Below are 15,513 nucleotides of genomic sequence, written 5' to 3' on the forward strand. Positions count from 1 at the left end.
GCATCCCCCGGCGGGCGCTGCGCTCAGGACGCCCGCGGCCCGCGCCGCGCCATCACCCGGCCGCCGCAGGTGCGAGCGCGCCTTGGCCGCCGCGCCCGCCCAGCGCCCACAGCCGCAGCCGCGGGCCCGGCGGGGTGCGGGTGCGGGTGCCGGTGCGTGTGCGGGCGGCGGCGACAGACGAGGCGCCTCCCCCGGCCGGCCGCGGCGCCGCGGGGCTCCCGGGCTGGTGCAGTCCGAAAACACCGGCGGGAGCGCGCGCGCAGGGGGGGCTCTCTACACGGCTGGGGGGGCACGGAGACGCGCGGTGGGGGTACCCGAAGGCTGGGGGCGTACGGAGACGTGGCGGGGCACGAAGGCACGAGGGGACACAGGGACGCAGGATGGGAGATCCGGAGACGCGGGGGTGGCACGGAGAATGGGGGGGCGCTGGGAGGCGGAAGGTGCGGGGGGAAGGGGGCGGGGAGGGGGATACTGAGGCGCCGGTGGGAGCTCAAGAGACGTAGGATGGGAGACCCGAAGGCTCGGGGGCACGGAGGGTGGGGGAGGGGTGCTCGGAGGCGAAAAGTGCGGGGGGGGGAGGGGGGAGGGACGGAGACTCAGGGAGGGGGCACCTGGAGGCGCGGGGGTGGGCAGAGGCGTGGGGGGAGGAGCGGGAAGGCGGGGGCGCGGCGGCGCGCGCGGGGGTGGGCACGGTGGCACGCAGGAGCAATACGAAAGCGCGCGCTGGGTGGCCCGGAGGCGCGGGCCCCGGCACGCGGGGGTCGGGGCCCCGCACGCGGCCTGCACACGCCGGTTTCGGAGGCAGCTTGGGTCCGGCCCCGCGCCCTCTGGGCGGCGCCCGCGCCGGCGGGGTGGGGGGGGCTATTTTTGCCCAAACCGCCCGCGCCTGTGCCACGCTGCGACAACCGTGGAGAAGGAACGGCCGCCCCCGCCCGGGAGGGAACAGCGCCGGGCGTTTAGGGCGGACGCGGCGGCGCCGGGCACCGAGGGACCGTCCCTCCCCGCCGGCTGCGCGCCCTGCCGCGCCATCTTGCGTGGATGCGGCGGCTTCAGGAGGGCAGGCGGGCTGAGCGCGCAGGGGGCTGGGAACCGTCCCCTCCCCACCCCCTGGGATAGGAGAGAGAGTTACTATGTAGCCAGGATTTGAGTTTTATGTAACTTGGGTCACTCACTCTACGTCCATCCATTCATTCTCCGGCCAGATGAGCAAAGCTGCTTGGCTGACCCAGCTGGAAGGCAGGGGGTTTGTGCGGGCAGGAGGGGCTCCTAAGGCTTTGGGGAAGAGCAAGGATCAATGGAACAGGGGTGACCAGGGACAGAGAAAGGATGGTGAGGGCCAGCCCTCAGGAGAGGATGCCAGGACACATCCTTCTTAACCTAAGATGGCCCGTCGTGTAGACAGTTCCCCCATGGGCAAAGGAAGGGGCCTCCTCTCCTTTCAGACCTTCGGGGTCCCCTGCTGTGGGTGGCCCTGACAACCTCAGGCTTGTGGAGGAGCATGGGGCATCCAGAACCTTCTTACTGGCCCTGATGTTGTGGCCACTACTCTAAACAGCTTTGCCCCAAAGGCCTTGTTGGCGAGGAAGGAGCCACAGGGGAGTGGCCAGCAGAGGGCCTGGCCTGGGAGAGGGGCTCAGATCCCAGGGGCCTGGAGGGGCAGCAGCCACAGGCGCAAGGAGGGCTGAGGGCTGTGATCCAGAAGTGCACAGTGTGAGGGGGCTGGATCCACAGTGGGGGGTCTCCCCTCCCCACCTAGGAGGAAAGCCCAACACTGCCCACCCCCATACCATGGGCCCTGCCTCTGCCCACCAGGAAGATGCCCCAGACACCTGGACCTCGACACAACCGGGGGACTCCCTAGGGACAAGCAGGGAAATGACCAGTGGCCCTAAGTTGTCCCTGTCCAGATTCTCAGCGCCACCATGGCCAGCCTCAGTGACCAGGATCAGAAGACCCTCTGTGAAGACCTCCGTGACATGGGTTGACCAGTGAACACACACACAGTGCACACACATGCAGTGCACACACTGGCATACAGAAGGCCAGATCTCGGGGGCGTTAGGGTTGCAGATATCCTCCAGCGTCCAGGTGGGGCAGGAGAAGTCCACCCAGGGCTGCAGGTCCAGCACTGTTACTCCATTTGACCCGAGTGACACCTTCCCCCCGTGCACTGGGGTCCTCTGAGATTCACTGGACCCAGGAGCCCTGCTGCTCCCCTGCCGTGGTGACCGTTGAAGCAGAGGTGCCCTGAGTTCCTCCACCATTGATCTGTTCCTCTGGCCAGCGATTCCTGTGTGTGGCCGGCCACCAGCACTCACTGGCTACCACAGTGGGGGGCAGGAAGCCTGGCACTGGAACTTAGTGGGGAGGGCTTATCTGCACTCTTCCTGGGGTTGGGACAGAACTGCTGTCTTGGACTCAGGGTCCCCTGAGTTCAAGACCTCCAGGCCAGCCACGAGCCCAACCCTCAGCTGGCATGACAAGGCCAAACAGGACAGAGCGCTAGGCCCTGGGAAGGGTGGAGCTGAGAGGCCTGGGGCATGGGGCTCTCTCCTCGGCCTCAGGACCCAAGGACCCGTCCCCAACACACACACACACACACACGCACACGCACACACACACACACACACACACCCTACCTCTGTGAGAAAAGACAGAGAAGGTAGAAACCTGAGCCCCAGGGGCAAAGCTCCCACACGTGAACCTGGCTTGTCCAGTGCTGGGGTCAGGGTGTGCAGGGGTGAGGGCTCACAGGGGTAGACCTGCCAATCGGGGGTGACCAGTGGCCAGCCTGCCCCAGGACTCCTACAGAACTGGCCTCTGCCAATCCCGGAGTGGTACGAGATCCCTGCCGATGTGCCCCCTGCCCCACGACCTGGAGGGAGGCAAGATGCCCCAGAGCCCTACATAGCCGGGTCAGGGGCCAGGCCTGACAGCGGTGAGGGCTGGGGTGCCCCACGTGGAGCGACCACTGCCTCAGGCATGCCTCCACCTTCAAAGGCCGGGCTGGTGGGGATGCCTCGTCTCTGCTTCTCTTCCACGGGCATGAGAGCACCCTGGGCCTGTGGCGACCGAAGCCTCGGGCAGGAGCCTCAGGAAAGACAATATGGAGTCAAGGACAAGCCAGGGGTAGTAGGGGGGGAGCACCTTCCCTAGAAGGAGCCGACCCCCAGGGAGTCTGGGCCTAGAGGATTTCCAAGAGGGCCCAAGGCCCTGGGACAGAGGGGAGAGGCCTCCCAGGTCAGGAGCAACATGGGGGCCAGACCAGGGCTCAGGTGAGGCGAGGGAGGCACCACAGGGCACCAAAAACTCAGTAAGGACATCCATCGACAGATGAATGGACACACAAAATGCGGTGGATCCGTACAGGGGAACATTACCATCAGTAAAAAGGAACAAAGCGCTGACGCGCGCTGCAGCACGGATGAACCTTGGAAACGTGCTCGGTGGAAAAAGCAAAAGGACAAACACCACAGGATTCCACTCGTGGGAAAGACCCAGGCCGTTCAAATGCACAGAGACGGAAAGTAGATGGATGCTTGTCAGAGGTCCAGAGAAGGGGAAATGGGGGTACGGGGCCTCTTTTGGGGGTGATGAAAATGGTCTGGAATTTTATAGAGGTGATGGTTGCACGACCCTGTGAATATACTTAAAAACAATGACATGTACACCCTGAAATGGTCAACTTTACAGCATATGAATTATATCTCAATGAAGCTGTCAAAAACAAACTTGGTCTTCAAGGTAACTAATATTTTAATGCAATATCTTAAAGAATCAAAATTAATGAGAAAAATCCGTTATGAGCAACATATCGCAATTCTGAATCAAGGCAGGGGCAGAAACAGTGGTGAGCCATCTGGAGCCTGAGGCCAGAGACGCTCTGGACGGCTCACCTGTCAGCCTGGTGCCCCTTAAAGTCACAGCCCTGATAGGCACCTGGTCAGCCTGGTGGACACAGCTGCCTCTGTGTCCCTCCAGGAACCTCCAGGCCCCAGGCCTACATCCTACCTGGGTCCTCACCCGAGGCTCAGGAAGGGGTCAGAGGGGGCGGTGGGCCGGGGGTCGGGCAGACAGCGGTAGGAGAGAGGGCCGGAAGCAGGGGGCATGAGAGGGTCCCGGGAAGGGGCTGTTGAGTGTCCTGGGGCAGCCATAACAAATGACCACACACTGGGGGCTTCAAACGACAGAAATAGATTCTCTCACAGTCTGGAGGCTGGAAGTCTAAAACTGAGGTGTCAGCAGGACCGGGCTCCCTCCAAAGGTCTAAGGGAGGACCCTCCCTGCCTCTTCCAGCTCCTGGCGGCCCCAGGTGTTCCTTGGCCCATGGCCATATCATTGCAACCTCTGCCTCTGTCCCTCCGTCGCCACATGGCCTTTCCCTCTTCTCTGTGTCCCTCTTCTTATAAGGAACCAGTCACTGGATTAGGGCCCATCATAATCTAGTGTGACCTCGTCTTAAGGGTCACATCGGCAAAGACCCTATTTCCAAACAAGCTCCCATTCAAGGTACTGGGATTAGGACATGGACATATCTTTTGTGGTAAAGGACACAGGGGCAGGACCATGGGGATGGCCAGCACCTCTTGAATCCTTCCTGTAATAACCCGCATCAGCATTTCTGCACGAAAGGCGCCCCGGATTCAGCCCACAAACCCACACGCTGGGCACCAAAGTGCAGGGCCCCAGGGACCCCCCTGCCTGCCGGGATCTCACCCCCCAGGGGGCTCCCCCAGCCCACCCCTTTCTGCTGCACGGGGATGTGGTCCCGGCCTGGGATGGAGGCAGGGAAACAGATGTCCCTTGTTGTAATCACGCTTCCCCACCCCCACTTCTGTGTGCACAGGAGGGGTGCCAAGGGGAAATGCTGTCCCCCACCCGAACTTGCCCGCAGATAGGCCCCAACCTCAGGTGAACCTCTCCCCCACAAGCCCACCCACCACAGCTGTGCTCTGCAAAGTGGGGGTGAGAGGGGTTCCAGCATTTGCCAAAGAGACCTCAGAGCAGGTGCACCTGCCAAGGGTGCCCGGCCTCCCCAGGAACGGGAAGATGCTGCCTGGTGTTCTGAGCCAGCCTGGGGGAGACGCCACGCTCTGAGGAGGCTGTGGCTTGAAAGAGCTTTGTCCTTATATAAAAACGGCTCCCTGGAAAAGAAGAGCTAATTCCTCTTAGGTGTCTAGTACTCACGTCATGGGGCAGGGCTGGGCTGCGGGTCTCTGCAGGGGTTTCCAGTCTGCAGCAGGAGGGCCGAGAGCCCACCAGCCCCCCTCCCGCGAAGTTTTTCCAGGCAGGCCGGGGCGGGGGGCAGTGCCAGCCCCTTGAGGTCCCGAGAGACCAGAGTGTCCCAAGGGGACAGAGCCTGCCGTGCCTGGGCACAGGGGAAAACGGTATCCCCAGAGCTGTGAGCTGGTCCCCGTGGCCCCCTCCAGGCCAGCTCAGCCCAGAGGGGGGCCGGTAAGCTAGGGCCAGGGCTTCAGGAGAGGAGGGGCGGCCCAACTCTGAACCGAAATGAAACGGGAGGGACTGCCCAGGGGACTGGCCATCTGTCAGCTCCGGGCAGGTGCTGGTCCAGGAGCCCGCCCACCCGCTCCCCAGCCCTCGCTTCATGGCCTGGGCAGGGGTGGGCACGGATAGGGCCTTCTGGAAGGTGCCGGCGGAGGGGGTGCTCAGATAACATAAGCCATTTTAATGTGCACAACTCCGTAGCGTTTAGTGCATTCACGATATTGTGCAGCCGTCACCTCTATCTAGTTCCAGAACATTCTCATGACTTCAAAATAAACCCTGTACCCGTTAAACAGTAACTCCCCATTCCCCCAGCCCCACGGCAAACACCAATCTGCTTTCTGTCTCTATGGATTTGCTTCTCCTGGACATTTGATACCAACGGCATCACAGAATATGTGGCCTTTTGTGACTGCCTTTTTTCACTCATTGTGGGGCTGTCAGGGCTCATTCGTGTTGGAGAGCGTCGGTGCCTTGCTCCTTTCATGCGGATAACATTCAACTCTATGGACAGACGTGTTGAGAGATGTCCCTGCTGCCTGCTGGGGACCAGAGTGCAGTGCAGGTGTGGGTGTGCAGGGGGCGCGGGGCACCCAGCCTCGGCTGGAAATCTGTAGGGTAACCCTTTTGAAGAGGAACGTGGCAGGACCATGGAAACTTCCATCATTCATCCTGGTCCTCCCACTCTGGTCTCCCACAGTGTCTCTGATGACAAAAGCACTGGGACCTGGGACTTCCCTGGTGGTCCAGTGGTTAAGACCCTGCACTCCCACTGCAGGGGGCGCGGGTTTGATCCCTGGTCGGGGAACTAAGATTTCACATACCGCGTGGCATGGCCAAAAAGAAAGAAAGAAAGGAAAGCACTGGGACCTGCTCCGGGTCCAGCAGCAGGTGGTCAGTCAAGGAACTTACTAGAACATCCTCAGCCTGCTGGCCTAACACACAGCTGTCTTACGTCACTCAGAGCTATAGGAGCGCCACGTAAAACGACGGGGGCAGAAACCCCCGCAGGGGACAGCTGGTGATGGAGGGCTGGAAAGAGGCTGCACAGACGTCTGCACCGGCAGGGGCACCACTCTGTAAAATACTGAGGCTGAGAAAGTGAATGGACAGTGAGCCGTTCCCCTCCAGGTGGGCCACGGCCGGGGGGGCTCTTGGCGATGTGTCCCTCTCTGGTCCCCCGTCCTCACCCTGGTGACTGCCCTGTGAGGGCCCTTCCCAGGGAGAGAGACCAGCCCCGCCCGGGGTCACACAGCCCTGCTCCCTGTGCCTGCAGGAGTCATCCTGCCTGACGGAGACCTCCCTCTCCTCCCCTCGCCTTGACAGCCAGCCCTGGCATGGCTCCCAGCCCACCACAGTGACCCAGGGACAAAGGACAGCTGCCCAGCCTGACTTCTCGTCAGAGGAGGCCCAGTCGTCCAGTCTTCTGCTGCCATCTCGGACACGCTGGCAGCCTGTACCCCCTGGGCCATCTCCTGGACCGCCGCCCCCTCTCACCCCCACGAGGCCAGCAGGCAGGGTGGGACCTCTTGCGACAGATAGCAAGTCTACTCACTCGGCAATGTCATCACTCTCCCTACCCCCACCCCAGGCTCGGGGAGGCCAGGCGCTGCTAATGGTCAGTCTGCCCAGCCTGGTGTGGACGTGCCAAGTGCCAACGAGCCCCTGGGGGCGGCCAGTGCCAGGCTGGAGTACCCAGGAGAGGCGGTAGGACAGCTGCAGCCCCAAGATGTAAACAGGCCGAGCGGCTGCAGGTATAAAGGCTGGAGCCCCCACAGCCTCTCAGCAGCCCCAGCCTGACCCGCCTTCCCAGAGCCCTCGAAGAAAGCCAGGCGAAGGTGAGCCCTGCCCGGGGAGCGGTGGTGTGGGCACCCAGCCGGGCCAGAGCTGCCCGAGCTGCATGGCAGGGGCTTGGGCCTCGTCTTTCGCTGGACAAGGGGAGGCCCTGGGTGCTGAGGGACCCCCAGGGAGGTCTAGGAGAGGAAGAAAAAGAAGAGGAAGGAGAGGGGCAGCCCCAAGGTAACTGAGTCTGCAGGGGTGGGCACGTGTGCACGCACGTGCCTAGGCAGGCCTCTGAGAGCATGGCTGCAAGCTGGGGTCACTAGGGGGAGGCTGAGACCACCTCACAGGGCTCCCAGTGCTGAGTGGGGGAAGGGCCTGGCAGAACAGAGGCTCCAAGGCCCCCAGACCCACCAACTCTGGCAGGCATGCTGAGCCAGCTCTGGGCCCACGTGCCCAGCCCCGTCCCAGTGGGGCCCCAAGGCCTCCATCACCGCTTCCCACCCTCTCCAGCCATGAGGCCTTTTTCTCACTGAGCATCTGAAGTTGGTGATTCAGTCTCAGGTGCTAGACGCAGACCACAGCCCCCAGGAGGGCCACATGGGCGGTCCAGAATGGTCTGGGGACAGGGGAGGGCCCTGCCAGCCTTGGAAGGGGCACAGAGAACGCAGCAATACTGGGCATACGTGGGGGTCTGCGGGGGGGCGGAGCCAGGCCTTAAAGCTATGACCAGCTTTGGCTATGGAAGGCAGTGAGGGGGGAGGAGAGGGAGGAAGGCCTTTTCAGGGGGAAGGGCGAAGAGGGCAGGGCCCTTCCAGGCGCTGGGGGCACCCCAGGAGGTGCCAGGCAGCCCCCTCCCCACCCCCCTCCCCGCTTCCTGCCCTGACTAGGTGTGCCAAGTGAGACTCCATCCCAGGCCCTGGACCAGATGCTATAAATACACCAACCACGGCCTGAGGCCCAGGCCCTGCCTCTCCTGCTGTCTCCAGCTCTGATCTCAGGCTCCCCTGCCTTCATGGGGGGTGGGGGTGGGGGGATGCCCCAGAGAGCAACTGGGTGGGAGCAGGGTGGTAAACAGCCCAGCACAGGGCGCCCACAGCGCTCTGCAGTCAGGATGTCAACGCCAGGCTTGGCCAGACCTGGCCTGGAATTTGGCCCTGTCCCTCTTCCATAAAGAGGGTGACATTGGCCCTGGGCAAGGCCCCGAGTGGCAGGCAGGGAATCCCTTCCCTCCAGAATGGACCCCATGATTCCAGGTTATAGAGGGGAATCACAGTCTCACCATGGGATGCAGGGTAGTGGGGTCTGTTTTGGGCCTCCAAGGCCTGGGCCTGCCCTTGATCCCAGCTGACCACCCCCACCCCACCTCCCGGACTGGCTGCAGGGACTTGCCATTATGGGTGACACGCACCACAGGATCCAACACCCTTTCCCCACCATCTCCTTCCCTCGTGGCTCCTTGCATGACCCTGTGAAGGGGCAGGGCAGGGCGGGCAGGGGTCTCTCCATTTCACAGATGAGAAGCCTGAGGTCCAGTGCAGCTGGGAGGCACGCCCGGGTCAGGAAGCAGGACACAGCCCTGGGCAGGATCCAGCCCTCCCTGCCCCTCCGCTGCAGCTTGAGTTGCAACCTTTGACCCGTGGCTTCTCCACTGGGAGGAAGGAGCCGCCTCCGGCCACTGCCCGGCTGGCTTATGCCCCGCAGGTCACCGAGCTGCCTCCCCTGGCGGCGGGAGTAGGTTCCAGAAGGCTCACCACCCCGTGAACTTCAGAAAAGGCCAACGAGCCTCTGAAATAGCTGCTCTGCCACAAGCCCCAGAACCGAACCCGCCCTGGGGACAGCAACCCGAGAGCTCCGCAGGTCACAAGGCACCGGGTGGGGGCACGGGGCAGCCCGGTCCCTGTGCCCAGACCCCACCTGCCCAGCTGGAATCCCGGCCTGCCTCAGTGGCTCCTGCCTGAACCCCCAAGAAGGGGGGACACTGCCGCGGGCACCTCCTCAGGGCAGATGCACAGCGGGCCGCCCTCCTGAGCACCTGGGAAGGGGGTGGGGCCATCCTGCTGGAGCGGGTCTGGACCTTGCTCAGTCCAGGGCCGGCTCAAGGCTGGCCTGCGCGCAGCATGCCTCCCAGCTGGCGGCTAGTGCCCAGCCAGGATGACCAAGGCCCGCCGGTCTGGGGTGCGGGAGAGAGAGACTAAGGCCCTGGGCCCCGAGTCCCGGCAGGAGGAGGTGGTGCTTCAGGTAACCAGGAAGGCTTCCCAGAGGGGGTGGCTTTGAGGTGAGCCTGGAAGGACAGAGGAAATTACCCAGCAGCATTGAGGGATCAGACAACGCCTCCTCCACCTCTTTCGAGCAGAGTGAAGGACCTCGTGTCTATCACTTATCATCTCAAAGTCTCGGTCTCTTCTGTGAAGTGGGGTAACACCTCAGGGTGGCCAGCTGTCTTCCTCAGGGCCTGGCCACGAAGGCCTCTGCAAGGCCAGGGCCCCAGGGTGCTGAGAAAGCTGGCCCTTCCAGCCGCCCTCTGCAGCCAGAGGCCCGCCTGGGTCTGGGTGCCTGGGGTCCCCAGTCTAGGGCCAGGAGCTGGCACCAGGCAGGGTCCAGGCAGAGCACCCTTTCCTGCCCAGCACACCCGCCGAGCCGGCTCCCTGTCCCCTGCAGGGCCAGGATGGACGAGGACTTCTCCTCCCAGATGAAGAAGATGGCCTTGGCCATGGGCACATCCCTGTCAGACAAGGACATAGACCTGCTGCCCACCGACATGAGGCACCATGGTACAGCCCGCCCCCGCCCGCCCTGGGCCAGCCCCACTGTGGACGCAGGAGCCCCCCCGGGGCTGGGGGAGGGCACAGGACCCGGCAGCCCCCACCGCAGGGCAGGAGTCCCCCTCTGGGCTCAGGCCCTGGCAGTCCAGCCCCAAGGCGGATGGCCCTAGTGACACGCCCAGTCATCCCCAGGCTCCTTCAACTACATCAAGTTCTTCGAGTACATGCAGAAGTTCCCGGCCTCGGGGCAGCAGGAGAGTGTCATCCGCAAGGCCTTCCAGACCCTGGACAAGGACAAGAGCGGCTTCATCGAGTGGAATGAGATCAAGTAACAGCCAATGGCCGGGGACAGGATGTCCTGAGCCCTGGGCCCCCTCCCTGGTGGTGGCTGGGGATGAGGGGGTACTGAGCTCTGGGCCCCCTCCCCGACCTACAGCTACCACGCTCACCCCAGAAGACCTGGTACCCCCACTGGGCTCCAGCAGGCCTTGTGGGAGATGGGGCCAGGCTAGAAACAGGGGCACAGCACTGGGCCTAGGCCCAGAGACCCCTCTCCAGCTGGGCCTCAGTTTCCCCAGCTGTAAAGAGGGGAGCAGGTACCTTGTATACCATTGGGCACCAGCCAGATGCCCCCTCAGCCCTGACCCAAGCCCACCCCCGGCCCCAGGTACATCCTGCACATCATCCCCAGCAGCGGGCCCACCACCCCACTGACGGACGAGGAGGCTGAGGCCGTGATCCAAGCAGCCGACACGGATGGGGACGGGAGGATTGACTTTGAAGGTGGGGCAGCAGAGATGAGAGGGGCAGGGATACCTCTCAGGACCTTCCTGCCCCCCACTGCCCGTCACTCGCACTCAGTTTGCTCCATGTCCAGAGCCTGTCTCTGTGCAGGGCTGACCAGGCTCCCCACTGCCAGGCAGGGACCCCATCCCCCAAAGCTTACAGCCACCTGTGGTGGTCACCATCGTCCCCGTTCACAGATGGAGAGGCTGAGTCTCCGGGATGCTGAGGGGGCTTGGGCATTTCACCAGGCCCAGGGGAGCTGCTGCAGGTTTCTGAGCAGGGGAGAGGTGGCCCAAGCCGGCTTTGGGGAAGGTCAAGGGGGCAGATTAGATGGGGGGTTTCCGAGATGGGGAGGAAGGTTTGAGGCAGAGACCAGGGCCTGAGGAGCTGCAGAGGTGGACGCAGGTGGAAGGAGGTCAGGTGGGCCAACAGCTGTGTGTGAGTTGAGCGGGCGGGAGGGGGGTGCCCAGGAGGAAAGGCATTTGTGGGGCAGGCCTTCCCTGAGACTCCCCATGGCTGCCCTGGGGTCTGCATCATCCTGCTGCCCACCCACCCAGATGCTGACCCGAAGCCTGGAGGATGGCCCTGGGAACAGGCAAGCACAGGCTCAGAGCCCCAGACAGACTGGGGACCTGTCCTCACCCCCCAGGCCTCCACTTGCTGCCCGCAAATACCAGCAAACCTTGACTTGTGGGGTGGTCGCAAGACTTAAAAGAGGGGCAGCCAGGCCAAGGGGTCTGTTTAGGATGCAGCCCCCCAGCCTCTCTGTGCCTCAGTTTCCCCACTGAAGGCATGATGACCACAGGAGCACCAGCTCAGAGACTCTGAGGGGAACTGCTGAGGGTTGATCGTAAGACCCAGGGTGGGTGAGCTCCCCACCGCCAAGCTGGCCGGGCACAGGGCACACGACAACGGTGTGGGGCACTCGGGCAGCCAAGTTCCGGTCCTTCCTGCTCCCCACCCAGGACTCAGGAGGGCAGGATGCAGGGCCCCCTGGACCGCGAGTTGCCCCGTCATAAAGGAGGCTTCCCGCTGGGCCTGCAGGGCTTGGTGGGGCACGAGCCAGGGGGTTATTTACTAGAAATCTGTCTCCTGTTCTAGAATTTTCTGAATTGATCAAAAAGGAGAACATTGCAAAGAAGTAGCACCACGTCCAGCCCCGGCCGGCTGAGCATCCCCCGAGGGGCACCGTGGGTTTCGCGAGTGCCCCATGGAGGCCATGGGAGCGGACGCAGCTTGAGCCAGGAAAATGGAAGAAAAACAGCATTAAATGAACCGCAGCCCATGTGTCTGTTGGGTGTTGCAGCGTCAGCTGGGGCAGGGGCAGGGTCATGGGTCTCTGGGCGACAGGTGGCGGGCAGGGTGGCATGGGGGGTGCAGGAGGGAAAATGGAAGACCGGGTGGTGGGTGTGTCCAGCCTCCTCTGCCCCTTCTTGTTCCTGCCTCACTGGGGGCACCCTCAGAGGGCAGTCCCCCCTCCAGCCCCGGCACCTCCTGGATCTGCCCTCCCAGCGTGGTGCTCTCTGGGCCCAGACCCCCCCCACCCCCCACACACACCCAGCCCCGGCCTCCACTGGGCTCTGCGCAGGCTGCTCACCAGGCTGGGTCTTAGGCCGCTTGGAGTCCACAGCGCAGGGACAGCTTCAGCCCCAGGGTGCCTCTGAGGGGTCCTGGCACCAGCCCTGCACCCTGCACTCCGGGCTAGACGTGTCCAGGGCTCAGATCTCTGCCGATATCTCCTCGCCTCCTCCTCCCGGTCTTTGAGAACCCTCCCTCTTTTTTTTTTTTTTTTCGGTACACGGGCCTCTCACTGTTGTGGCCTCTCCCGTTGCGGAGCACAGCCTCCGGACGCGCAGGCTCAGCGGCCATGGCTCACTGGCCCAGCCGCTCCGCGGCATGTGGGATCCTCCCGGACCGGGGCACAAACCCGCGTCCCCTGCATCGGCAGGCGGACTCTCAACCACTGCGCCACCAGGGAAGCCCCCACCTCCCTCTCTTTGAGGCCTCCTCCCCTTCTCCCCAAGCTCATCCTCCTGTAGGAGTCCTCCCCCACCCCACCCGCCTGCTCCAGCCTCTGTGCCAGCCACACTCGCCCACCCGGTGGGCTCCCTTCTTGTGCTTTAAGCACCTCTCTCCTGTACTCCAGACTCCTGTGCCCATTCTGGCTGCCTGACACCCCGTTTCATGTGATGGAGGCGTCTCAAGCTTAACGTGCCCAAGGCTGAGCTCCCGTCTTCCTCCCACAGCCCCACCCTCAGTCTTCCCATCTGTTAGCTGCGTCGTTCCTCTGCTGCTCAGGCCGGGAGCTCTGTGGTCACCATGCAGAGGGTGTGGATGTGCTTCCCACTCCATCCTGGGGACGGGTAGCCGGGAGAGCACTAGGCCCCCATCTCAGCCCCCTGCATCCACGTGCGTGCGATGAGTTCCCTCCTCCAGCTGCCACGGGACTCCAGACTCTCTAGGATGGAGGGGCCAAAGGTGGCTGGATCACCCCAGGGGGAAGGCACTGCTCTCAGGAGCCCCCAGGCTGGGCTATTGCAGGAGCAGCAGCCTGCGAGCCAAGCTCACACACCATCCTAGGCTCCTCTCCCTTTCACACCCACCTGCAAGGTAATCCCACTAGCTCCGCCCTCAAAATGCATCCAGAGCCCCATTCCCCCACCATCTGGGCCACCACCAGCTCTTGCCCAGATGACCACCTTGGCCCCCAGACTGGCCTCCCTGCCTCTATCTTCCAACAGTGGGTTCTCAATATAACGGCCAGAGACGTCCTTTTAAAATACAAGTCAGACCCGTGGCTTCACTCAGAACTTTCCAGAGGCTCCCCTCTCGTGCAGAAGAGCCAAGTCCTTGGGATACCCACATGCTCCCTGACTTTAGACCCTCCCACCCTCACTGCAGCCACACTGGCCACCCCACTGCTCCCCAGCCAGGAACCACCCTGCCCCAGGGCCTTTGCATGTTCCTGGGCCTGCTATGCTCTTCCCTAGACATCTGTCTGTGTGACTAACTCCCTCATCTCCTATGTTTTCCTCAAATGTTACATCCCAAAGAGGTCAACCCTTCCGCCCTGTTTCACATACCTCTCTACCTTGCCCAGCATTCCGCATTCTCCTTAATCTATTCTCTCCATAGCACTAGCATCCCCTAATATACCATATGAGTTGCTTATTTATTGTCTATTATGAGCAAGCAAAGCATCAAGGACATGGGTTCTGAGATCCCGGAGAGGAAAACCCAAGAAGTGAGCCTGACGTTGGCACAGGGTCCCTGCCAGGGTTTGCAACTGGTGGAGACGCTGAGTGGCTGAGGAGGGCGTCCGGCAGTCTCCTGGGTGTTCAGTACCTGCCAGGGAGGAGGGTCTTTCCTTGTGGGTCCTATGGGGCTAGGAGTGAGGAGGGAGGACAGGAGTATGAAGCCAGTCCTCACAGAGACTGGAGCCCAGCCTCAGCCAGCCCAGCCTTGTCCTAACTGCCACCAGAGCAAAAGTAATCCCTCTGGACCAGGGTCCAAATTCAGCTCAATGCAGGCCACACCTGACTGTGCCCATTCGTCTGCATATTGTCTGTGGCTGGTAGAGAAAAAGAGAAAGCTGGTATGGCTGCTACTATCAGATGGGGGACACTTTAAGGCCAGAAGCTCTGCTAGGCAAACAGGGACAGTCTGTAAAGATAAACAGTCAACTCACCAGGAAGACACACAGCTCTCAATTTGTATGCACCTACTAACATAGTCTCAGAGCATAAAGCAAAAATGGGCCAACTAAAATGAAAAAGAGACGATGCACAATCACAGTTGGAGATTCTAGCATTCTTCTCTTGGGAACTGATAGAGCAAGTAAGAAAGAAATCATCAAGGATATAGAAGACTTAAAAAAACACAATGGATTAACCAGAGGAGCTAGAAGGCCAAGGAGACCTTTCTTGGGAGGCTGGGGCCTAACAGATACCCTCACCCCTGCGTACGGTGCCACCCAGCCCACTATCCCTACCCCAGGGAACAGGAATGGCGTCTCAGCCCCCCTTCTTTGGGGCACACCTGTGCAGGTGGAACAGTCCAGCGGGGCAGGCCTCCCACCCCACCCCCAGCATTGTAGCCTCTCAGGGACACGTTTCCACCAGCTGGGATGTGTGAGATGCCACCACAAGGCCCATGGGCAGTTCATGGGCACGACGGAGACCCAGGATGACACAAAGCTCCAAACCAGTTAATGTCAGGAGCAAATTATCTGTGACAACAAAAACTTGAATAAAATTAAAGCAAAGAGCTCAGATAATAGCAGAAATGAAGGAGTATAAGGGATGCAGAGACTGGTACAGAAGAACACCCAACCTGTCCTTGTGAACAGATGAATGAATGGATGAATGGATGGGTGGATGGATGGGTGGATGGATGGATGGATGGATGGGTGGGTGGATGGGTGGATGGATGGATGGGTAGATGGATGGGTGGATGGGTGGATGGATGGGTGGATGGGTGGATGGATGGATGGATGGGTGGATGGGTGGATGGATGGATGGTGGGTGGGTGGGTGGATGGATGGGTGGGTGGATGGATGGGTGGGTGGATGGATGGGTGGATGGATGGGTGGGTGGATGGGTGGATGGATGGATGGTGGATGGATGGGTGATGGGTAGGTGGGTGGATGGGTGGGTTGGTGCGTGGATGGATGGATGGG

General features: G+C 61.9%; 1 protein-coding gene across 1 annotated transcript; it reads left to right on the forward strand.

The window, feature by feature from the left end:
- The first annotated feature begins 9,499 nt into the window (after positions 1-9,499).
- PVALEF (parvalbumin like EF-hand containing) lies at positions 9,500-12,061 on the forward strand. The gene is made up of 5 exons (XM_059998388.1): positions 9,500-9,525; positions 9,946-10,058; positions 10,242-10,377; positions 10,717-10,832; positions 11,937-12,061. Exons 2-5 carry the CDS (start codon positions 9,953-9,955, stop codon positions 11,978-11,980), a joined length of 402 nt encoding a protein of 133 aa, XP_059854371.1. The 5' UTR covers positions 9,500-9,525; positions 9,946-9,952; the 3' UTR covers positions 11,981-12,061.
- Positions 12,062-15,513: the final 3,452 nt, after the last annotated feature.

Source organism: Delphinus delphis, chromosome 19 (genome assembly GCF_949987515.2).
Source record: "Delphinus delphis chromosome 19, mDelDel1.2, whole genome shotgun sequence".
Taxonomy (NCBI): domain Eukaryota; kingdom Metazoa; phylum Chordata; class Mammalia; order Artiodactyla; family Delphinidae; genus Delphinus; species Delphinus delphis.